The sequence below is a fragment of the Poecilia mexicana genome, unplaced genomic scaffold, assembly GCF_051168715.1.
Source record: "Poecilia mexicana isolate PSO_F unplaced genomic scaffold, ASM5116871v1 scaffold_2, whole genome shotgun sequence".
Taxonomy (NCBI): domain Eukaryota; kingdom Metazoa; phylum Chordata; class Actinopteri; order Cyprinodontiformes; family Poeciliidae; genus Poecilia; species Poecilia mexicana.
The window spans coordinates 56629733-56653528 of NW_028263371.1; the positions used below are offsets into that span (position 1 = coordinate 56629733).

At 43.7% G+C, this 23796-nt stretch overlaps 1 protein-coding gene across 9 annotated transcripts in view; it reads right to left on the reverse strand.

Moving 5' to 3' along the window:
* The window catches only part of tns1b (tensin 1b), a 127786-nt gene that overhangs the window by 38613 nt on the left and 65377 nt on the right, over positions 1–23796 (reverse strand). For 6 of the 9 annotated variants that reach the window (XM_088003326.1, XM_088003330.1, XM_088003308.1 and 3 more), the window contains exons 4-5: positions 11698–11736; positions 2610–2651 (exon numbers count right to left, since the gene is read on the reverse strand). In XM_088003326.1, the coding sequence (XP_087859452.1) occupies positions 2610–2651; positions 11698–11736 (81 nt within the window). Of the gene's footprint in view, positions 1–788; positions 2539–2609; positions 2652–11697; positions 11737–23003; positions 23390–23796 lie in introns of those variants that run through there. The other 3 variants (XM_088003316.1, XM_088003323.1, XM_088003318.1) reach the window with 3 other exon arrangements.

Sequence of the window (23796 nt, forward strand, 5' to 3'; positions counted from 1 at the left end):
AAAACTGTTGTAACTCAGAAGCAGCTGCTGGTCCCACATCATGACTACCCCACTGCTCTACCCAGAACCTGATCCACTGTTTCCATAGCGATCGGGTCTTCTTAAATAAAGGCCCGTAGAGCAGAAGGTTTCCCATGAGAAGCAGCCAGAAGATCCTGACATTCTGCAGAGGAACGTCAGGAAAGCAGCATTCCTCTATTCTGATGATTACAGGAAAACTCCCGGGGGATTCATGGGAATCTGGAGATCCAGGCGATACGCTCTAATGAGGACATTCCTGCAGTCCGAGCCACAGCATAAAACAGGCATTTTTAGGCGCTTCGGACTGCGTGGGTTTGCTCCTGCAGTTCCCACAAAGCTGCAGCCGAACCGGGCAGGCACAGAGCAACCCGATCGTTAGCCTCAGGCTTCCAGCATGGAGAGCAGCTCTGCTGTCTCTGAATGGAGCTTTTTATGAGCCACAACGTTTCAATCAAAGTGCAGCCATGTGGGTAAGTAAAGGAAATCAAACTTTCACTGTCTGGGTTGTAAAAACGTGAAGCAGCAGAAACCATCGGGGCTCCCTTAAATCCTGAAGCTGTGGCGGTTAAATCCGCCTCCAGGTCGACCCGGCCCGGCAGCGGGGCAGACGCCCCGCGTGAATCCTGGAGAGGCGGAGGAGGTGGGACCAGATGAGAACCATCTGGAGGCCGACTTCACAACCAGCCCAACAAATTACACATCAGAGACAGAGCCGGAGGTTGGAGGAGAACCGAGCCGAGCCGAGCCGCGGCCCGGCTGCATCCTACCTTCCTGAAGAGGTGACCTGTGCTCCAGCGCCATGCCCCCCTCAGGGAGGACAGCCGCCGCCGCAGAGAGCCGCCGCGGTTCATCTCCGGCGCAGCACTGAACTTTCCTCCGGAGACCTCTCCCTTTTCCCTCTCAGCCCAGCAGAAAAAAGTTCTAATTTTAGGCCAGCCGGGCCGAGCAGAACTCCTCCGCCCCTCGCGCTCCGGCCTCCCTCCCCCTCCAGCCAGCTCTGCCCTGATGCTCAGCCTCCCCGCCTCCAAAGCTCCCCCCCATGCTTGATCACATCAACATCGTTTTCTCTCCATGAATCTGAGGATCTGAGCTGCTGGGGATCAGAGGTGGAAAGTGAAGCAGAGAGGAGGCGAAGCGGTGGAGTCATGAGGCAAAAGCGAAGCCGGCGCCCGCCTGACGTCAGCGGTGGAGCGACCCGAACTCGCTGCCGCCGCCCTGCAGGACGCATCACAAGCAGAACTTCTAGTTGTGTTTTCTGCACCCAGTTTGGATCGAGGCTAAAAGTAGAAAACCTTGTTTAGAAATTGAGCGGGCGCTCCAGTCTGGGCGAAGTTCGGAAATGCCGATAAAAGCGACCACACACACAAACAAAGACAAACCGTGGGACTCTGCTTTGGAAAGAAACCGCCAGAGGAAAACGAGTCCAAACCAAACAGAGTCTGAGGATCCGGGATGTGAGAAGCCCAGAGCTGAAGAGCTCCTACAGATCACAGCAGGATCCAGGATGTATTCGTCTCATCAGCTAATAACCTGATTTTACTAGTCGAGGTTTGGATGTCGGATTATGAAGTTCATCTGCTGCACATTTCTGGAGTTACGAGGATCAGAGACTTTAGCGATGATAAAAATGTTCCTCAACGATCTAAAACTTTAACCTGCAGCAGAAAAACATCACTGCTCCACGCTCATGAAGAAAATATTTATAATTTTTAAAAATTAGAGCAAAAACATACATAAAAACACTAAAATAACTGATAAAAGTAGCAAGAAATAAAATAAAAAATAACAAAAATAATGAAAAATAATTGTAATAATATAAAAATAATAATAGTAATAATCAATGATAATTCTGATAGTAAAATAAATACAATAAAAATAATAAATAATAAATATAAACCATGTTAATGACAACACTAAAAATAGTTATCAGAAATAATAATCCATCCATTTTCTACCACCTTGTGCCCAGTGGGGTCAGGAGGAGCTGCTGCCTCTCCAGCTGACGTTTTGGGCGTGAGGTGGGGTCACAGGTCACCTGGACAGGTCAAGTTTTTGGAAGCCAGGGAACCGGAGAGAACCACCAGGCACAGGGAGAACATGGAGACTCCAGGCAGAAAGACCAGGCCGGGAATCGAACCCAGAACCTTCTGCTGCAAGGCAACAGCTCTACCCACTGCACCACTGTGCAGCCCGAAATAATAATTCTAATAGTGAAAACAAATAACAGTAATAAATAGATAATAAGAAATGATACTTATGATACAGAAAAAAATAAAATCCATAAAAAAACATTAAATAATAATAATAAAGTAAATGACAAATAATAAATTTATTATAATGATTTAAAAAAATAGAAATACATATTAAACAGATAAAAAAGTCATAAAATAATAATATGAATATAAAATAATAAAAGTTAATACAAATAATTTTAAAAATTGAAGCTGGTAAAGATCTCAGCTCCATGATTCCTACATCTGTTTCATCAAACTGATCCGTGAGAAGAACTGATTCATGGACGGCCTAATCCAAGTAAAGAGTGGATGACAGCATGAACAAAGAGTCAGTGACGGCATGTATGGACTCACCATGGTGTCTACATGCTTGAGAGCGAGGCTGCTGCTCGGAGCCTGCGGGGGAGCACAAAACGGAAAATCATCAACATGAGACACAAAAACTACAAAAACTACAAAAACTACAGCAACCAGGAAAACTACAAAAACTACAGCAACCAGGAAAACTACAAAAACTACAGCAACCAGGAAAGCTACAGCAATCTTTCATTAGCTCATATCTAAGAGCCGCCGGCGGCGGCGGTGGCGGCCATGATGTCACTCAGTGAGTCAGACTCATTAATCTCCCAACTGGACAAATATTTACACAAAGAGACAAAACCACCGAAATCAGCCAAGACCAGAGGATCCACGGCCTTATACAGCAACGGACAGAGAGAGAGGGGCGAGCGAGAGAGAGCGATAGACAAAGAGAGAAAGGGAGACGGGGGACGGAGGGAGAGAGGAAAAGCTTCCTGATCATCATCCTGCCTGAATTCTGACCAACTTTTGGGTTTTTGGAATAAAACGGGTCATCAGGGTTTAGATTATCCATCAGAATCAGCTTCCATCTCTGGGCTGAACTCGGCCATCCAGAACCAGAACCAGAACCTGTATCTGACCATGGCATGATGTCAGTATCGGATCAGATGTGAAGCTAAAGCCAGCAGCTGCTAACCTTAAATAAATTATGGAGCTACATTATGGCTAAGAAGTTTATTTAAAGAAATAAATAAAAGTGGAAAAAAATTGTTTCAATATTTTGAAAAAAGATCTGAATCTGAACAAAACTCAAAAAATGAAAAAGATTTGCAACTAAATAATCTTTTTTTGTTGCAAAAAGTCATTTCGAAACTGAAAAAAAAACTGAAAAAAGTGCAAAAAATTGGAAGTCAAATAAATTTGAAACTGAAAAAAATTAAAAAAATATTTTCAAGACAAAAATTTTTCTCAGTGTTGTATAATTTTTTTTAAACATTTATTTTTTAAACAAACATTGTCCTCAATGTAGCTCCATAGTTTCACACATCAGTAGATCTAGGTGTTAGATCTGGGCGGAGCCTGTTACAGAGGCTGTGATTGGTTAAGCAATATTGTCATCTTTGAAGAAAGAGATGTTTGTTTTGGTCCAACATTGGGAGTGGTGGAACCGTCATATGGTTACCGCAGCAACCGGGACGCAAACAGGAAGTTGCCTTACATTTTTGTAGCTGCTCTTTGCATTTCACCAACATTTACAGCCAAATCATCTGAAGAGTCGCCAGCAGCCACTTGATTATCTGTAAATTCTCTGGAAGTTTCGAACATGTTTGGTGTGTCGTAGGCAGCCGAGCAGCCGCCTGCGTCGGCCCGCAGCATGACCTGCCTCTGCAGGGAGCCGCAGCATAAACAGACAGAAGTCAGGGGGTAAATTAAAGTCTGACCCAACGGCCGAGAATACCCGGCGAACGCCCAGATGAAACCGCCGGCCTTCGTCCCTAAAGTCCTGGAAAGAGAGCCGCTGTGCCTGCAGGACGCAGCGGGCTGCTGTTAGCGGCGCTAAATGCAGCCTGCGGCGCGCAGCCACAGGCATCTCTCACACACACACACACACGCACACACACAGCCTGTTGTGTGTTTATGCAGCAGGACCAGCCGGGTGCTTCAACGTGCGTTTCCTCTTTGTGTAATTGCAGCCAGATGGCCGGAGGAAGCGTCAGCGCGTTGGAGCCGACAGCAGAAAAACTTTGTTTGGTCCACAATTGGAGGAAAACACAGGAAGTTTTAGTTCACGTCTTCAGAGTTGAATCGTTAAGAATATTCTAGTTTAAACATCTGAAAGTTTAGGTTTCAGTCAGTCGATGACAACGACTTGAATCAGAAAAACTAAAAACTGGAGGCTTGACTCGGACCTGAGCCCTGAGACTCCGGTCTCCCAGCGAAAGGAAGCTGGTCTGTGAAGGGATGATATTGATTATTAGTAATGTTGGGGGATTATTATGGGATGCTATCGATCATAGCAACCTGTTCATGCTAGCTTTAGCTCCATAGTTACGACCAACTGAACGGCGTGTTAAATGACTCATTTCAGAGCCAACTTTTATCGGGTTCAAACGATGAAGAGTTCAAAGCTGGAAATGCCTCGTTTTATAGAATGAAGCCAAATGAGAATAAAACGTTGCACGTTAAAACACTGCCTTACCATTAAAACGCTGCGTTAGCGCTAAAACACTGCCTTACCATTAAAACGGTGTTAGTGCTAAACCGCTGCATTAGTGCTAAAACACTGCCTTACCATTAAAACGCTGCGTTAGTGCTAAAACACTGCCTTACCATTAAAACGCTGCGTTAGCGCTAAAACACTGCCTTACCATTAAAACGGTGTTAGTGCTAAACCGCTGCATTAGTGCTAAAACACTGCCTTACCATTAAAACGCTGCGTTAGTGCTAAAACGCTGCGTTAGTGCTAAACCGCTGCGTTACCATTAAAACGCTGCGTTAGTGCTAAAACGCTGTGTTAGTGCTAAAACGCTGCGTTAGTGCTAAACCGCTGCGTTACCATTAAAACGCTGCGTTAGTGCTAAAACGCTGCGTTAGTGCTAAAACGCTGCGTTAGCGCTAAAACACTGCCTTACCATTAAAACGGTGTTAGTGCTAAAACGCTGCGTTAGTGCTAAAACGCTGCGTTAGTGCTAAAACGCTGCGTTAGTGCTAAACCGCTGCGTTACCATTAAAACGCTGCGTTAGTGCTAAAACGCTGCGTTAGTGCTAAAACGCTGCGTTAGCGCTAAAACACTGCCTTACCATTAAAACGGTGTTAGTGCTAAACCGCTGCATTAGTGCTAAAACGCTGCGTTAGTGCTAAACCGCTGCATTAGTGCTAAAACGCTGCGTTAGTGCTAAAATGCTGCGTTAGTGCTAAACCGCTGCATTAGCGCTAAAACACTGCCTTACCATTAAAACGCTGCGTTAGTGCTAAACCGCTGCATTAGCGCTAAAACACTGCCTTACCATTAAAACACTGTGTTAGTGCTAAAACGCTGCGCTAGCGCTAATACTTTGCATTAGCGCCACAGTTACTTCCTGTCCTCAACAGAAACATCACTGATTACAAAGACATAAATATTTCAATGATTTGATTCAGAAATGAGTTTTCTGTGCAGTCTCAAGATTCTGTTTAAATTATTCAAATGACAAAGGAAAAGATGACTTAAACAAAAAACATTTGATTTAAACAAGTTTCTAAGGTTCCACAGGTTAAATTTAAACAAAAATAGGTTTCTGCATGAAATCTTGCAACTTAAATCACCTGGCATTAGCCTGGCGCTTTTTAAATAAAACATTTTTTAAATAATTACTGTATTCAAAATATAATTTTACAAAAAATTAAGCAGACTAAAATTGATTTTGATCATTTTGACTTGATTCATTATCACTAAGACTAGAAATTCTGATTCTCTGCAGAGAATCAGAGAATCAAATTTTATTTAAAATAAAATTTTATTTATTTTAAATAGATTCTCCACTGATTTGCTTCATTATAATGACAGATGATGTGGAAACCATTCAGATCCGAGGGCGCCATCTTCTGTTTGCACCTGCTGGCAGTCCAGCAGGTGCTGGCAGTCCAGTTCAGTCCACACCGGACTGAACTGGAACGGATCCAGTCCGTTCCGGTCCAGTCCAGACCGGAACGGACTGGACTCGTCTGGTCCAGTTCGGTCTGATCCAGTCCAGTCTGGTCCGGTCCAGTCCGGTCCAGTCTGGTCCGATCCAGTCCAGTCTGGTCCGGTCCAATCCGGTCCGGTGCAGTCCGGTCCGACCCAGTTGGTCGTATTTATCCAAACCCCTGAGTCGACTGATTTTCACTTTAAAACTGATTTTAGTTTCTGGTTAAAACAAGTTAAAACAAGTTCCTCTATATCTGGTTCTGAAGCCGATTTTAAATCAGAAAATTGTGAAAAATGTGATTTTTACTGCAGCAGAGCAGAAATCAGAAGCACAGCCCCTAACATGTGGCTGCTCCTTCAACGAGCCGGTCCGGTTCTCTGGAGTCGCACCGCGGCCGTAAGCCGAGTCAGCTGAGCGTCAGCTTCTCATGTCAGACACTAAAAATAACGACTCAGCCAAGAAAACTTGGGTTTTTATCTCCTCTGAGGGAAACGGCTGAGGACAGAAACATCTCTGTCAGGCTGACCCGGTTCCGCTCCGAGTTTCCAGAACTGAACTGGGAGATTCAAACCGCCGGACCGGATCAAAACGTTCAGATAAACTCTGATAGACAATAAAAGCTTCTGAGGAGGAAACCAACTTCACTTCCTGCTGGAAGGATTCTTCAGCTGCTGTGATGCAGGTAACACTTTTTCCTTCCACTGAACTTTCCATGAGCATTCCTAGAAATGGCGTTCCCCACAACATTAAGCTGAATTTATTGTTCGCATTGCAGAGATAAATAAACTTTTTATGATGTTTATAGTTCTGAGTAAACAATGTTTGGATAATTATTTCCTCTGGTTTGTTTTACTTTCACACATTTCTTATCATATGACATTTTATTTTGATAATTGGTTTAAAAGGCTGAAAAACGGTGGCCATCTTGAAAAATGGCAGTTATCCTGAAATGCTAATGGGAAATATGAGAAACATATGACCTGAATGTTTATGTTTGTGTTCATACTAAACAGATTTTTACAGTAATAATCTGCTTAATGAGCCAAACGCACCGCCTCCATATTGCGCCCCAACCCAGCACAGTCCATCTTTTAAACCCCTTTCATGTCAAATCCTATTTTTTTGGCCACTTAATGAACTAAAATGTTTTTTGAAGTGACAGCATCCTGTAACCATGGCAACAAATCTGTTGGGCGGGTCTCCAGATATTTAAAACTGCAGGAAGAAAAAGAAACTCCATAACCAGTCTGGTGCTGGAGGTAAACAGGAAACCAGAGAGGCAGGCTGCGCCCTCTGCTGGAGAGATTGAGGAACTGCATGTTTGCTTAAGAGACAGCGAGGGACACAAAGTGTTAAAAAACCAAACAGGTTGTAAATGTTTCCAAAATGAAGCAACAGAAAAGCTTCACTGATTTTAAACTAGATTCACTTTAATTCTCTGATTAAAGTGTTTGGTTCAAACACTGCAGGGAAAAACTCAACAGACTCAACTTCCCAGAATTCCCTGTTCTTCTATTTAGAAACGAAGTTCAGCAGGGAGATACAGCAAAAGGTACTACAGCTGGAAAGAGAGAGAGAAAGGACAAGAAAAGAAGGGATAAAAGAAGGATAGAAGGAAGAGAAGAAGCAAGGAAACAAGGAAGAGAGAAAACAAGAAAAGGAGAGGTCAGAAGAAAGAGGGAAGGAAGGAAAGAACAAAGGACAAAAGGAAAAGAAAGGACAACAGGTAGGAAGGAAGTGTAAAGAGAAAGAAAGGAAAAAGAAAGGCAGCAAGGAAGGAAGAAAGGAAGAACAGAATGAGACAAAGTAGGTAGAGAACAGAAGACAAGAAAAGGGACCAAAGAAAGAGAGGAAACAAACAAGAAGAAAGAAAAAGAAAAAGATAGAAAGAAAGAAAGAAAGAAAGAAAGAAAGAAAGAAAGAAAGAAAGAACACCTCTGTTGCGATGGGGAATAAATCTGGAAGAACAGATGTTTTCCTTCCCTCTTTTCTTTTCCAGAAATCTCTGACACTAAACTTTCCTCTGTTTTCCAGGCAGTAGAAATGATTCTCATCTCTTTAAACTTTTGGTTTAATTTAATCAGAACCAGAACATCTGACTGCAGATCCTATCCGGACCTGTTCTCCGTTCCGGTTCTGGTTTTGGTTCTGGTTCTAGCTGCAGAAGGAATTCTGTTGTTGCATTTTTGGCAAGAAATTTTTGATTATCTGATTTAAAGGAATGAAATTATTAGTTAACTTGCATATTTGAATGCATTTCTAATATTGTATAAAATAAGTTGAAGAGGTTAAATGATTATTCTGATTAGTCATCAGAATAATTAATTAGTAAATAATCGTTAGCTCCAGCCTGAAAGTTGAGTAAACATCTCTAGTTATTACTCTGTTATTACAGTATGTTCTTCTGTAACTATATATTTATTCATTTAAAGTAATGATTTGATTCAAAGTTTAATCATGGAGGTAAATGCACAGAATTTACTATTTCTACAAAAATACATTTTATTATTCATTTCCATTTCTTAGCTGCCTAGTGTCGCAAAAAAGCTGCATACCTAAACTTAGAGATAACTTTTATCATTTTGGTGACATGTTTACTATTCTGACATATCAGATGTAGAAGTATTAATAAATATATCTATTGTTAATGTTCACTTCCTTGACCCAGCTGTACTTCACATTCTGACCACCAGATGGCGGCAGAGCGCTTCTGTTAGTATACTCAGTGTGAGAAGGAAACGTATCAACCAACATCTGTGGTATTTATGAACCACCATGGTGGCATTCTCTTCATGTAATGAATGTAATGAAGTGTAAAAGCCCAAATCCAGGAAGAAGATTCCAGAACCAGAACCAGATTATTCTTTCCTGGTCTCGTCTTGAGCGTCAGAGTGCAACACTGACACCACATCATTCCTGCTGGTCTTCGTTTTAGCGCCACCCTTCAACACGACGGCCCAGATTCTCTTCTGAACATTCATTTGTAATCTCCCCGTCTTTAAAGCAGGACTGCTGGCTTGTGGTTGGTTCTAAAGTCATTCTAAATGTCAGGTTTTATTTTTTTCCAGGATGGTAGGAATACTGCTGGGATCAGGATGACCTGGAAAACGCTGCGGATAAATAACTTTTGTGGCTAATGCAAGAAAAAAACTGAGAACATATTTAATTTCTTTTATGATCAGCTGAATCTGAATCTTCTGATATTAAAGTTATTTTGTGTCCAGATGTAGCTCATCCAAATCCCTGGAATTTTGAGGATTTAGAGGAGAAAAGAATCTCATTCCCTGCCAATATTTTCCCTTCGTGAAGGTAAAATATGGCGGCTGTAGTCAGACGGCACCTGAACGCATCACTAAATCATCTCTGCTCCGGCAGCGAGAGCAGGAATCTGCCAAACAAGGAGCGGTGGGAACGCGGTGGGAACGCCGTGGAGACGCAGCGCGTCATCCAGCTCCTGTTGCATGCTGGGAAGTGACAGATACTGTAAAAGCACCAGGAATGTCTGACTCATCTACATTACGCAGAAAAACACCAAACTGAGAAATTCCCAGCTGTTCTCATCATCCAGACTACATGTAACACGTCCAGGTTCTGTACGACCTGTCCAGGTTCTGGTTCTGTACGACCCATCCTGGTCCTGGTTCTGTTCGACCTGTCCAGGTCCTGGTTCTGTACGACCCGTCCTGGTTCTGTTCGACCCGTCCTGGTCCTGGTTCTGTACGACCCGTCCTGGTTCTGTTCGACCCGTCCTGGTCCTGGTTCTGTACGACCCGTCCTGGTTCTGTTCGACCCGTCCTGGTCCTGGTTCTGTTCGACCCGTCCTGGTTCTGTTCGACCCGTCCTGGTCCTGGTTCTGTACGACCCGTCCTGGTTCTGTTCGACCCGTCCTGGTCCTGGTTCTGTACGACCCGTCCTGGTTCTGTTCGACCCGTCCTGGTCCTGGTTCTGTTCGACCTGTCCTGGTCCTGGTTCTGTTCGACCCGTCCTGGTCCTGGTTCTGTTCGACCCGTCCTGGTCCTGTACGACCCGTCCTGGTTCTGTTCGACCCGTCCTGGTCCTGGTTCTGTTCGACCCGTCCAGGTTCTGGAAGTTTCTGGTCGGTTTAAGGACTAACCTGCTCGGTTAGCTCTGGTTGGTTTCCGGAGTTTAGCTGCCAGGTGGGTCTCTGTAAGACGCTTCGGACATTCGGTTGGTTTTCTGGTTGAGTCTGGGGACCACAGCTGGACCAGCCAGTGTAACATGGCTGCTAGTGTAGAGCAACCAAGTCCAGCAGAGATTGAAGAACTAAAGGTGTCTGGTTAGGATTAGTCAAACTGGCAACAGGTCAGGTCTTCCATTATTCAGGAATCTGTTTTACGGGTAATTTAGGAAATAAAACATGCAGGTCAGGTTCAGACATTAAATATCAAGGGTTAGGATCAGGCAACAATTTCCTGGATACTAATTTGTCAATGCCCTCCTGGTTAGGATTTACACAAAACTAAAGTGACAATAAATGCAGAAACACATTAATGATGAAGCAGCTGCTTATGTTTTGGCATAAAGAAAAACTTGGAGTTAGAAATGCTTCCCGGTGGGACAACGGTTTCACGGTTGGGTTTAGACCACAGAGGCAGTTGTTAAGTTTTGGCCCAGGAAGCGCTTGGGTCCGGTTTAGTCATCACTAAACAGCGTCATTAGCGTTAGGCAGCAGATTTATGGGAAGATTTAGGGATGAGAACTTAATGTTTGTTGGGTTTCAGCACAAAAACACAAGTTTAAGGTCAAGCAACGACTTTCAGTTTGGATGAAAATGACCGGGCTTGGATTGGTCCGTAGTCTCTGTTTGGGGTTTGTAAAACTATTTAACTGTGATGAAACACCAGTTTCCTACAAACGTTCCTGTTCTGGTTTGGTGTGTAAATGACTTGAGGGTTACCCATCAGTTTTATCATTAAGTTTAGGGACAAAACGTTATGATTAGTCAGCAGATTCCTGGCAGAGCGGTTTATGTTCCCGTTTCCTTCAGTATCCATGATGAACAGAGAATATTGCCGGTTTGGTTGTGGGAGAGCGAGCTCAGAAAGGTAGAAGTGAATTTCACCCCCGCCTCCCTGTGCACATCTCAACCAGATGTCTTCATGCAGAAAACATCTCGAGCAAAAAGCATCTGTGAGGATAACAACATGTTCCTGATTAATTATGGCAGCTTTTATTGAAAGAAAACCCAGACGTTTTTTCTGTAAGGGCAGTAAAGTGCAGGGGATATTTGCTTTGGTTTGTCAGGCACCCAAAACCACTTAAACACACAACATGTGAGGAATCCCATCCAAGCCCAACACGGCTTCTTAAAGCCATACCAAAAAAGGCAACGCAGCCCGAGTCCTCCTCGCTGCCTCCGCTTCTACTGACGCTGCGTCACACTCAGGCTGAATTCATGCTTTAGCAACACAAAACACCAACAAAATGAGGAACAGTCAAAGTTCAGACTCACCAGCTCGTAGTTTGTAGCTGGAACACAAGAAGAGGACACCTGGAAACAAACAGAAAGCCCATTGGTCAGATCCTCCTCTGCGATCAGACGAATGAGAAACAAGCAGAGGGTTCAAAATGTCTGCCGTTCATCAAGCATCTCATTTCAGGTCAGAATCACTAAACTTACTTCTATTTGGTAAAGCAGCAACATTTTTAATCTGACTTTCTTCAGATTCAGAAGTTCTCTTACATTTGGTCAGAATCAGGCTGCATGACTTCAGAACTTTTAGCTTCTGATAGATCAAAAAAACTTTAACTGATGTTTGGGTTGAACTGAAAGTCTTTTACTGCTTCACATTCTGGTTCGACCCAATGGGAAAGTCAAAGGAAATCAGACGAACCAGCTGCTCCAGTCCGGTCCAGTCCAGTCCAGTCCGGTCCGGTCCAGTCCAGTCCAGTCTTGTGCTCCGGTCAGGTACAGACATGATGGGAACGTTTGACCATCGTACCGCTCGGGAACGAGACGGTTCTGGTCCAAAATGTCCAAATCGTTTCCCGAACTAAAGACCAAGACCCTGTGAAGATGCTGGTCAATAATTAATCGAGCAAAATGCTTGATGACTAGGATCAGTTGGAATGATTGGTTGATTGAATTGACGTGACTTTAAGTGTCTTTAGAGGACATTTGTTATTGATTGGTTCTGTATAAGTAAACTGGACTGAATCGGAGCGAGTCCAGCAGAAACATGAGCTGAAAGGCCGCTCAGCGAGGAAGAAGCCGTTACTACGACAGAAACATCCAGACCTTTGTTTTTAGAGACGTCCTGGTCTGATGGTTGATGTAAAGACCATCGTTACATTCAGAGGAAGGAGCTATCCTCACTGTGACGTATGGTGGTGGCAGCATCATGCTGTGGGGATGTTTTACTGGTGCACTTCATAAACTTGACAGCATCATGACGAAATAATGGGAAGTAAAAGCTTGGGCACAGATGGACAAAAGCCCAAACTCTGACCCAGACTGGTGACAGTTGATGTTTTGGTCTCCGTCCGGTGGAGAGGCTGTGAGGAACATTAACCCAGTTCCAGCGGTTCTGTCAGGAGGAATGGACCAGAACTCCAGCAAACTGGGAGAATCTTCTGGCAAAGGTTTGACCCAATCATCCAATCATTTCTGATAATCAAATAAAGTTACAAAACAAATCTTAAAAAATGAAAATAGGATTAATTCTGGTGATTCTAACAAACTAAAAACAAGAGAAATTTGTTCTGATTTCACTTCAGATTGAGGGAACAAAGGTGGCTGTGTCTTTATGTTGAGTGTATGTAAACTTCTGGTCAGTAACAGAAGTTACTGACCAGAAGATTTGATAACAAATGAATACAGATAAAAATGTTTGTCTTATACTTTGGCGCCAAAATGCGTTGATGTGTCTTTAAATGTCTGGCGCCCTCCGGTGGTCAAAAAGCAGCTTTGATGTTTTCATTTTCTGTCAGTTTTTCTCTTCCTGTTTATTTCCTGTTTATTTTCTTTCTTCCGGTTTTCCATCTCCTTCGTGTTTTTTCTAACAGACCTACATGATACTGAGCCAGAAGGCCTCATGATGGCCCAGTTGATCCGATTAGCACCCGGCTGCGGTCCAGGTCGTCCCATGAGCTCAGCGTCGCCATAAACAGGAAGAACTCAACGATAATGGCTTTTAACCGGGACTGAAATGATAGAAAAAGATGGGATCCATCCTGATGAGGATCCATGCAAACAGGATGTTTCCTTCCCATCAAACACTGGAAGAAAAAAATCCTGCAAACTTCATTTCCAGCAGTTGGAGGTTTTATCAGCGGCGGCTGAGAGGAGTCGACGGTTTGATGCTCCTTTAAAACCGTTTTTATGACTCCAGCAGGACGGACCTGCAGCTTTCCCCAGGCCTGCTCTCGTCTCCTCTATCCGACACTAATCACGTCGCTGCATGAACGCACGGCTGCAGAAAGCGACGCGTCTGCTTAGTGCTGCTGCGGCGCATTCCTGCTGAGATGGGATGAAGTCTGAAAACCGTCCAGCAGACAGAGAGGTGTTCACCAGGTGCTAAGACTAAAGCACAAATCATACACATTAGTTCTGCTATAAACATTAGCTAATGCTAAAGGACTAGCCCAATACGGTGTATAGCAGAAGCTTATGCTAAAGTGCTAATGTCAACCATGTTATCCTTCTTGGTGATTCACTTTTTCCTTCCACTCAACTTTCTGAATACTCATGTTTTCTGAGGCACTGAGGTTTTCATCATCAAGTAAATTACAGTGAACTTTTAAGCCAAATAAAAGTTTTACTGATTTTTTGAAGATATAAGTTCAAGCAGCTTCACCTTTAGCTAAACGTAGATGCAGCTTGGACGACATGAGAAAAAAAAGTTTTATCTGATGTTTGTCACCAAACTTCAAACATTGAAAGCATCACTAATAAAACCCCCTGAAATAACCGTCCAGCAGCACATCTGTCCAACGTTAAACGGTGATCCAAAGGAAACCTTTAAGAGTTGATCAGTGTTATGGATCAGCAGCGCTCAAAGGAAACCAGGTGGAAACGGGCAGCAGGTGATGCTATAGCAGCAGGAAAACCACCACACAGAAACACGTGAGTCACTTCTGTGTGTCTTCATGGCTGCTCCTCCGTCTGGATTACAGGAATGCTCTCTCTAAACAGGAAATGACCCTAATCACATTCTGTGTTTCTGCTGGAGGAGCCGCTGCGCTTCGGTTTGAGACGCGGAAACATCGTCTCCTTCCATCATGAGCTCTGATCAGCAGATGATGGCATGCATGTGGAATGGACGCAGTATTTACGTCCATCTTAAAGTTATTCCTGAATAAGTCGGCTCTTATCGCAGCGGACTCAGCAGGTCTGCTCTGTGTTTCCATGTTTGCACGGCGTGCCGCTGACAGCCCATCCACCTGCAGAAAGCAAACCATCACAGGCCGAGATACCGACAAAATATTTACAGTATCTGCTTACACGCCTGCAAGACAACAGGATCCAGGCTGAGGTGACGGGACAAAAAGCAGAGACAACAGAACTAGGAGTTGTTTTGACAAACTAAACGTCTCCCTGAAGCAGAGAAATCTAAGAAATCCACATGAAACAAAGAGAAGAAACTGGAGCAGAACCAGGAAAACCAAGCAGCAGCTGGGACTGAAGCGACGCTTAAGGAAAACATGAAGGTTACTGGAACTGTAAATAGTTTGTATTTATGTCAACATTCACCCAATCACTCATCACTAACAATTCTTTGTTCCTGTCATCAAACATTTCAGCTTTTCTGGGTTTTCTATAACAGAATCCAAGATGGCAAACAGGGGGTTGAACACAACCAGCCTGAGTCCAAGACCCAACTGCAACCAACTGACCAAAAACACAGAAAAAAACCAAACCTACACAAACGACGCCGCAAAGCCCAGAAAATTTCAGAAAAACCTGCAATAAACAGAACAAATGCAACAGAAAAATTCTGCAACTAAACTCATTCCACAGAATGAAAGTCCTCCAGACCACCAGGGGGAGTAAGCTGTCAAAATTACTTCAAAGTTTTCCATCAATGTTTAGAAAAATGCCAGAAAATATTTGGTTAATTCATCCCCCTGATTGGTTCACTGACTTAAACCTTAATGAATGTTTATTATTAGTGTATTATAAGGATGTTTTTACCTAAATTAATGAAAGAAAATACAAACTAAGCAGAACAACAATTTACTATGTATTTTTGCAAAAAAAAAAAAAAAAAAAGGAAAATTTTAAATCAATAATACATTTATTCAATATTTACTAAATAATTTCGGAGGTTTAACTCTCTTAAAATGTAAATGTTCCTGTTTTTTTTATGTAGAGAAGCATTTTGGTATCTTGGACCATTTAACCAGGATCAAACCCCGAGAGGCTGAACCGCAACCAAGCCGGAGGAAACCAAAGTGTGAAAAAGACTCCAGACTAAAACCTTCAGCTAATCTAATCTGAGAAATCTGTTGGTAGACACAGTCAATCAGATTTAAATTGAAGCATGTGAGTCACCCATGACCAACTCATGATTCATGGCAGCAGCATGGCTCTGAGGACGACCCCTCAGCAGCTTCAGAGGTAAACGTCTGATCTTCAAGTTATTGGAAAATAGATTTAATGAGGAAAAGAAGTTATGAGATTCTGTGATGATCAGACCAAGGTTTCACTGGCTCGCTGCTCATGGAGCGTTTTCAATGTCTTGGAAGCTATCGGCTTAAAAATTGAAAATTTTTTTCTGGTTTCTGCTTGAAAATTTCTCTGATGTTTTGCAGAATAACAGGAAAGACGTCCTAAAATGTTTCGTTTTCAGTAGTAAAACTTCCTTTAGCTACAGCTATAGACTGTACTTAGGCTACAGTCATTTAGACAGAGTTAGCATGTTAGCTTCATGCTCCAAATGCTGATAAGGTTGCGTTTCTATACAACCAGGAGTAAATAAAGAAAATATTTACAGCTAGAGAATACTACTTCCAGTTTTACATTTAACATAAGTAAAACTTCCATTAGCTATAAAACTGTTTAGACTCCAATCAGAAAGTGTTAGCATGTTAGCTTTATGCTCCAAGTACCAGCAAACGGACGCCATTTTAGGCTCCTCATTTATTACTCCCATTAAATATGTTGGGGTTTATTAATATACATTACAGTCATGAAGCCAAAGAAAGTAAATTACAGAGAATGTGTCCAGATGAAACCACACAGGGCCTTTGTCCCGGCGCTGTGGTGCGCTGGGAGGAGGAACGCACGCTGATGCTTATCGGCTGTATTCAAATGAGTGTAATATAATAAGGGATAATTGTGTTGCTCCATACCATACATACTTATGTTAACAGTGTTAAACAAGGCCCCATTTCCTGTAGACAAACGTCCGTGTCAGCCGTGTTCAGCCTCACATGAAGCAAGCTTCCTGTTAGCCGCTAACACACTCCAGATACAGCCGGCTAATGGGATTTATGTCATTCTGCAGGTCTAAATACGTATAAAACCCTCCGCTCATGATGTGCTTTGTTCCAGAAACCTGTAACGCATCGATGATAAACTGACTCATTAGTTAGTTAATGCCGGAGAGCTTTGCTGTGAGCAGAGAAACGGTTAGCGTGCAGGTTAGCTGGTTTCACTGAGGACAGGAGAGCGATGCCAGGAGGCTAAAAAAACCTTCCTGGATCTGAACTCTGGCAGCACAAACACATCGCTGCCCTGAGAGCTTTCATGTTTATCCAGATCTTTGCATCTGGCAAGGCCCAGCTCAAGTATTCGGTGTGTAAATTCAATTTGTGAAGTGTAACTGGTACCAGAGGCTCCTCTGGGCCCGTCACGGCTGACTGTGCAGGCGCCAATTCTTATATCATCAGAACCCGACGCAGCGCTGAAAGTAAGTGTCTGTGTGACCAGGCCATCTCTGGCAATCACTGCTTTAGGAGTCTTAAGGCTTCTACATGTAATCTCAGTTGTCCAGATCGCGTTTCGCCATCCGTCAGTTCCTGCCTCTTTAAATGGCGTTTTTCCTCCAGAGCAGATCGGTCTGTGGGAAACTTACGGCTTCTCTGCGTCCCTGAAGGGAAACTTTTGGAAAGCCTCATATTTATTGAGCGTAATGGAGCAGAGGGCATGAAAGCGACGGAGTCCAAACACTGTTCCCCGTGTCTGAGGGAGTGATTTACGTCCCTACACGAGGAGCTCTTGTGCGTGTTTGCATTTGTTTCTCTTTTATCTTCGTTTCGGCCATGATGGCCGCTGCCTTACTGGGATGTGTTTACAGCACCAGTCAGCTCCAGTTTGTTTCCAGAGATCTGCATTGATTCGGTAAAAGCCATTAAAGCAGAAAGACTGAAATAAATAAACCATCAAGACACTTCCAGGAATGTTCTGGGTAAATTTATGAGAAGAGATGTTTTTTTATAATAATCCCAGTTTTTTTAAGTATATTTTTCTACTTGAAGCCCTTAAAGATCTGATTGGTCCAAACGTTCCCAACAGAACCTGCAGGTTTACAGTTTGGAGCATGGATTAAAAAAATGGTGATCAACTTTTCATTCATTTCAGCCATCCTTAAATCCAAGCTGTTTGGTATTTTTATTCATTTAATTCATTAAATGGGTCTGAACTGCGTTTTGGTGGCGTCTTGGTTCTGGAAACCGGAGCCGGACTCAGCAGTCCTGAACCGACAGACAGCCGGTTCTACTGTTCTTTGGGTCCACACCTGTAGTGAAGGTCCTGTCCTGCTTCAGCAGCCATTTTACAGCCGAGAGTCAGACTACCGGCAGCTGATTCATTCGTTAAGAACAGCAGGTTTAACCGAGAGGTGCGGCGAATCAGGGGTCAGGAGGTCACATATGGCGTCCTCCAGCTGTACCTGAAGGTTTGTGATTATTACTGAAGTCACTGCAATGACGCATTGGAACTGTCCTTTAACTGGCCAACAACTGGTTCCTGTGTCCTCTGGTCGGTGGTTGGACAGAACCTCACACAGGTCACAGTTCGTGCACCAGTTACCCAACATGGGTCACTGGTTTTTACTAGCTGGTTAAAATTACAACGTTCGCCAGGTGAAAACGTGCAGCAGAAACATGAATGATGCAAACAAAACAACTAATGCAAATGAAAATGCTTCGACCTCAGGAGATTGAAGACAAAATGCTGCAAATAGCAAAAACATCAGCGAGTGTAAAACCCCTCCCACCCACCAGGGGGAGACTAGAGTCTGCAATATTCAGAAATACGCTGATAAATCAGCACAAATTTCAATATCTGGGCTGATTATCTATCACACAAAATGTGATCAGCATCAATAGATAATATGTCTGACACAATATTGAATAATTTCAGTGAACTCCAATCCAGAACTGCAAAGCATTCTGGGGGATGTAAGCAGAGGAAAGGCTTCACTCACGCTTTGGGTGCCTAGTAACAGCCTGTGGTAAACATTTTCAGGTTTACCACTGAGCCTCATAACAGATCAATATAAAAACACGGCCTGAGAGGAAACGGAGAAAACAGGAAACGCATCATCAGTTTGCCAACATTTCAGATATTTAAAACTAATCAATAAAACTAATCAATAATAATCAATGAACAGCTTTGCAGCCATATTGATCAGCCCTTGTCCAGATTTCTTCTGGACATCCTGTCTTTACTGGGAGTCTGGTCTCGTTTGATTTGGTGGTCGACTCCCCCTGGTGGTCTGGAGGATTTCTGTTTTATACTTCCTGTTTTTGGTGCATTCTTTGTTTAATTTGTTTTTCTTTTATAGTTTGAATGATTCATGTGTTTCACATCATGTTTACACCAGTGAATCACCATAGAAGATACACGATCATAAGAAAAAAAAAGTAAATTTAAACCTAGATAGTTGTGAGGCTGCAGCACCGACTCTGCAGATCCATTTTTGGCTCGTTGGTCTCGTTCTTATGGATGCATCTTCACTGAACCTCAGGTTAATTAAACAGACAGACTCCCTGTTTTCCTGATGCATGAGGAGTTTCCTCCTGACCTCTGGTACCAGATGTTCTGATTCAATCTTTCTCTCCAATTAATCAGAGCTGCGCTGCGCTTCCAGAACAAACATCACTGCCAAAAATATTAATAATCCATCGTGGAGAGCAGGACCACAGCTGCTGTTTGCAGGTCCGGACAGGCTGGAGGAGCATTATGGTCTGATTTCAAACATCTGATGAAGAGAAAACATCGGCATCCAGGCTGTGTAACAATGCAGAACTTTCAGCTCGGCTTCCCGTCTTCCTGCCGGCGAACCCAATCAATCAGCCATAAAAACCCAAACAATATGGCGGCTAAAAGCACGGAAACCAGACTGCTTTCCCCCGACGCTCCAGTCCTGATAAGAGAAGAAAGAAAACAGGTTCTGTTCTCCAGCCGGAGCCGCCGGCCGCATGCTTCACATAGCATTCACATGGAGGAGAAACGGACCAGTCCAAGTATCAGTCTGCCAGGATATTCAACAACCTGAAGGAAGGAGATGGATAATCGCCTCACTAATTCCCACAGGGGGCGCTAGAGGTTCTGCTGTTTGTCATTATAGTCACAAGAAATCCCATCATCATCGATTGTTAATTTATAAACTGATAATAATGACATTTAACTGTTTGATTAATATTCAACAAGGGAATACATGAAACCTTTATCTTCTCACCTACAAACTGCGAATATAAAATTAAACAATTACACTCAAATCCTGAATGATTCACTGATTAATCCAGCAAATGCAAGTTTTAACAATTTTTCTAATTCCTGCAATATTTGCATTGAATTTCCACAAAAAAAAAAACACTAATGGTTGATTCACACCAGATCTGTTCAGTTCAACCCGACTCCAGTCCGTTTGCCTAGAAAGTCTGGTCCGGTTGGTTTGTGTGAATGCTAATTGACCTCTGACCTCTGGTCCTCCAAACCTCGGTCTGGGTTCAGTTGAAGTGAACTCTGGTTTGGTTTGAATGTGAACGCCAAGCGGACCAGTGAAGTGGACTACCGTGCAGGGCATTCTGGGTAAATAGATCCAAAACAAACGAGCTAGCCCAGCTTTTGTGGGACAAATGGCTAAATGTTTTAATGTTTGAAACGTCCCAAACTGCCTGTACTGTTGAATTGTTAGTGTTACTATTTTCTTTGTTCTTTCTTTGTTCAATAAGCGTATCAGTAAATATTAAGTTTGAAAATATGCAGCCTGGTGACACAGATCACACTTTTTTATGTGACTGGTGTCCTAAAGAAGCAATTTGGAAAGCTGGATTTGTGTTTGTGGAGCCATAATGTTACCTAAAACATGAATTATAAACAGTTATTGTTGTTGTTATCACAACAGTACCAATAAACGGTGAAACACTTTGGGTCTGTCTGGTCCATACAGTGCTGGGACAGCAGCTTCCTGCTGAGTAGCTGCTGCAGCGCGTCGCCATAAACACAAAGCTTCGCTCTGTTGACTGGATGCTATTAATTACACTAAAAGCTGGAGCTCTGGCACCGCTGCAGCTTATTTATGTGAGCAAAGACCTGCAGGTTGCCAACATGGAGCCCAGAGGACGGTGGGTGGATCGGACCTCAGCGCGCACAGTACAGAACCAACGCACAAAAATGATAATTAGCTAATTAAAGACATGCATTTAAACCTAATTACTCATTAACAGAAGCTGCTCAGCCAATGAGACGATGGTGGCTGAAAAACAAAAAGCTTAGCTTAACAGACAGTGATGCAAGCAGTTAATCTGTGTCTGCAAGGACTGAAACACACACACACACACACACACACACACACATCTAGCGCAGAAGCATTACATCAGCAGAGGAGCATGAAACTCCACGCTGGTGTGTTTTTTTTGGTTTTGAAACGGTCCATGAACCGCTGCTTTATCCCAAATCCCAGACAGGCGGTCAATCCACTCACACCTTCCTAAACGGCCCCGCTCCTCGTCTTCCTCCGCCTGATGAAGAGTCCACACGCTGAAGGCCCGTTCCCACACACACACCGAGCCACTTTTTTCAGAAGGTTACCCCCCCAAACACATGCAGGGGGTGGGGAGGATTCTGGTTTTATTTGAACATTAACTTACAGCAGGATGGCCTCCAACCAAAATAAGAACTTTAGTTTGATCCCAGTTGCCAATTTACTTTCTGATGTTTATTTCATAAAATAGAGTAAAGTTCATAATACTGATAGTTTCAATATGGCCGCTCCTTGTATCAACACTAGTAAGCTGTGGTGAAAGCATGTTTATTTTATAAAACACAGTGAGGGTGTGTCTAAGATCAATGTTACATAAATGGCTGTAGCTCACAGTGTTTGCTTATGGAAAGTGACGCTGAAAACGTCGGTAGACATCAGGAACCACGGCGTTTTGGGCGCCGCCATTTTGGAAACCTGACGTCTCCCGACGGCTACGTTACGTCAGAGGCAACTGGAACGCAGCGTAGCTTAGTCAGGCTCCAGATGCTAGCTTTAGCATTGTTAACGGCTAATCGTTAGCATGATAAACTCTTTCGAAATGGAGGCTCCTTCGATGCTTCTGTCGCTCAAACAAGACATTTTTAATCATTTGATTCCTTCAGCAGAAAACAAGTTTCTTACTTAATGAGATTAACTTAAGCTAGAAATACTGCAGCAGAAACAAAATCCGTTCTGCTCTGATTCAAGGAGAAGCTGGATGCTGGTTCTGTCTACCAGGTCAAGACGTACGTCTAGTTGGACCAGTGCTGTTTTATCTGACAGAGGCTGGATTGGGTTTACATACGGATAAATTAAAAAACACCATCATCAGCATACAGTTTGATTATCTTAGGCTTAAAATTATGAAATGATTTATTTTATCAGGTTATCCAAAATTCTTACTCGAAGTTTACGTTAGATGTCTTTGCATTCCCACCGGTCTGCTTAGTCCAGTTTAATGCAAGGCATTCTGGGTAAAAACAACCAAAGCAAACGTGCTAGCTCGTGGCTTTTAGCCAGAAACAAAACAGAAATCCTACAGCCGCTAAAACCTGACGCCACTGCATTTTCCATTTCTGTTTCCATTTGGTGAGGAAGGAAGTTACTCCGTGTCTTCAGAGGTTTTTGTGTCGTCAGCGATGCGGTTGGAAATATATCGGTAAATATCGGCGCTAACAGCAATGTTAGCACCGATATTTGTTCCAGTTCTTAGACAGCTGCACTAAACCCCAGTTTGACCTTAAAGTCTTTGCTGTTGGTTTCCTTTCTCCGAATCACATGATAGATAATAATAATGTCACATGTATGAATTACAGCGAGGAGAGTCAGAAATGATGCAGAAATATATGAATGAAGCGTTTAGAAGTTGGTCTAACATAAAACAGCCGTTTTGTTTCATACGGTAGGAACAAAACCCATGAATCCATGAAGATGAATTAATCTGATCTGAAAAACCCAAAAGCTGCTCCGCTCTCACAGCTGTCTCTGAACAGCTGGCCTTGCAAATCTCTGCAGGAATCTGACTAACTTTTCCCTTCAGCAGGAATAAAAAGGAGGCAGCTGGAAGCCTGGGCAGAGATTTCCCCAGCGCCGCCGGGTTTCTCACCGCGGGGCGGTTCGTCCCGCCGAACCGGGAAAAGTCCTTCCAGTGGAGACCACACACGGAGAGAAACCAGCCCGGCTTTACACAGCAAACACACAGATTACAGTAACTCGGCGTGAAACTCCTGAAGGCTTCGCTCTCACATCCGAACCGGTCCTTCACACCAACACAGAGCCGCTCCTGCCCAGCAAACACGCAGAACTTGATGAGGACCGGACCGGAGCAAACGGCCCTCCTCACCTGGAACACGGCCGTGGCCATCCCGTCCGGACCGCTGCGTCTCTCCGTGTCTCACTGCTGCATCGCCTTCGCCTCCTCCCGCCTGCGCCGGACGGCTGAGCCCAGATCCACTGCGATACCGTGGCGCAGCGCGGAGCCGGAGTGTGTGTGTGTGTGTGTTTCAGGGAGGGAAGAGTGTGTGTGTGTGTGTGTGTGCCCCTCTCTCCGCCCTCCTCCAAGAAAATGAGCATAAAAATTCCTCAGGAGTCGTAATGTGCGAGAGGAGCAGAGAGCAGCCAGAGGAGAGAGAGGCGGCGCAGTGCAGCACTGGGAGGCTTCCTCCGCCCTCTGGTTCCGACCGATCCACCTCCTTCCACAGCCGGACCAGAACAGAACCAGACCCAGAACCTCAAAACCCAGACCAAAACATTGGAATCAGACCCCAAAACAGACCCAACATCCCCAAACCCAGAACAGACCCGACCAAATACCCAAATTCAAACAGACCCAATCAAAAAGTACCCCCGAACCTAGACCTAGAAATCTAGATCCAAACCCAGACATGAAAAGAGAGAAAGAAATTTAATTTCCCTCGTAAGGAGAAGGGAAGCAGAGGAACAGAAACTTTTCTGACTCTGATGTTCTCATAAGCTCATTCCTCATTCTCTGCTTGTTATCAGCTTCTCAGGTTACAGGTTAAATATGAGTCGCCCTCCTGCAACACACACACACACACACCATAACTCTCACTTTCTGCACAGCTGCCACATGAGAGGAACTGGCATGAAAGAGGCTTTTGACTGGACTCAGTGTA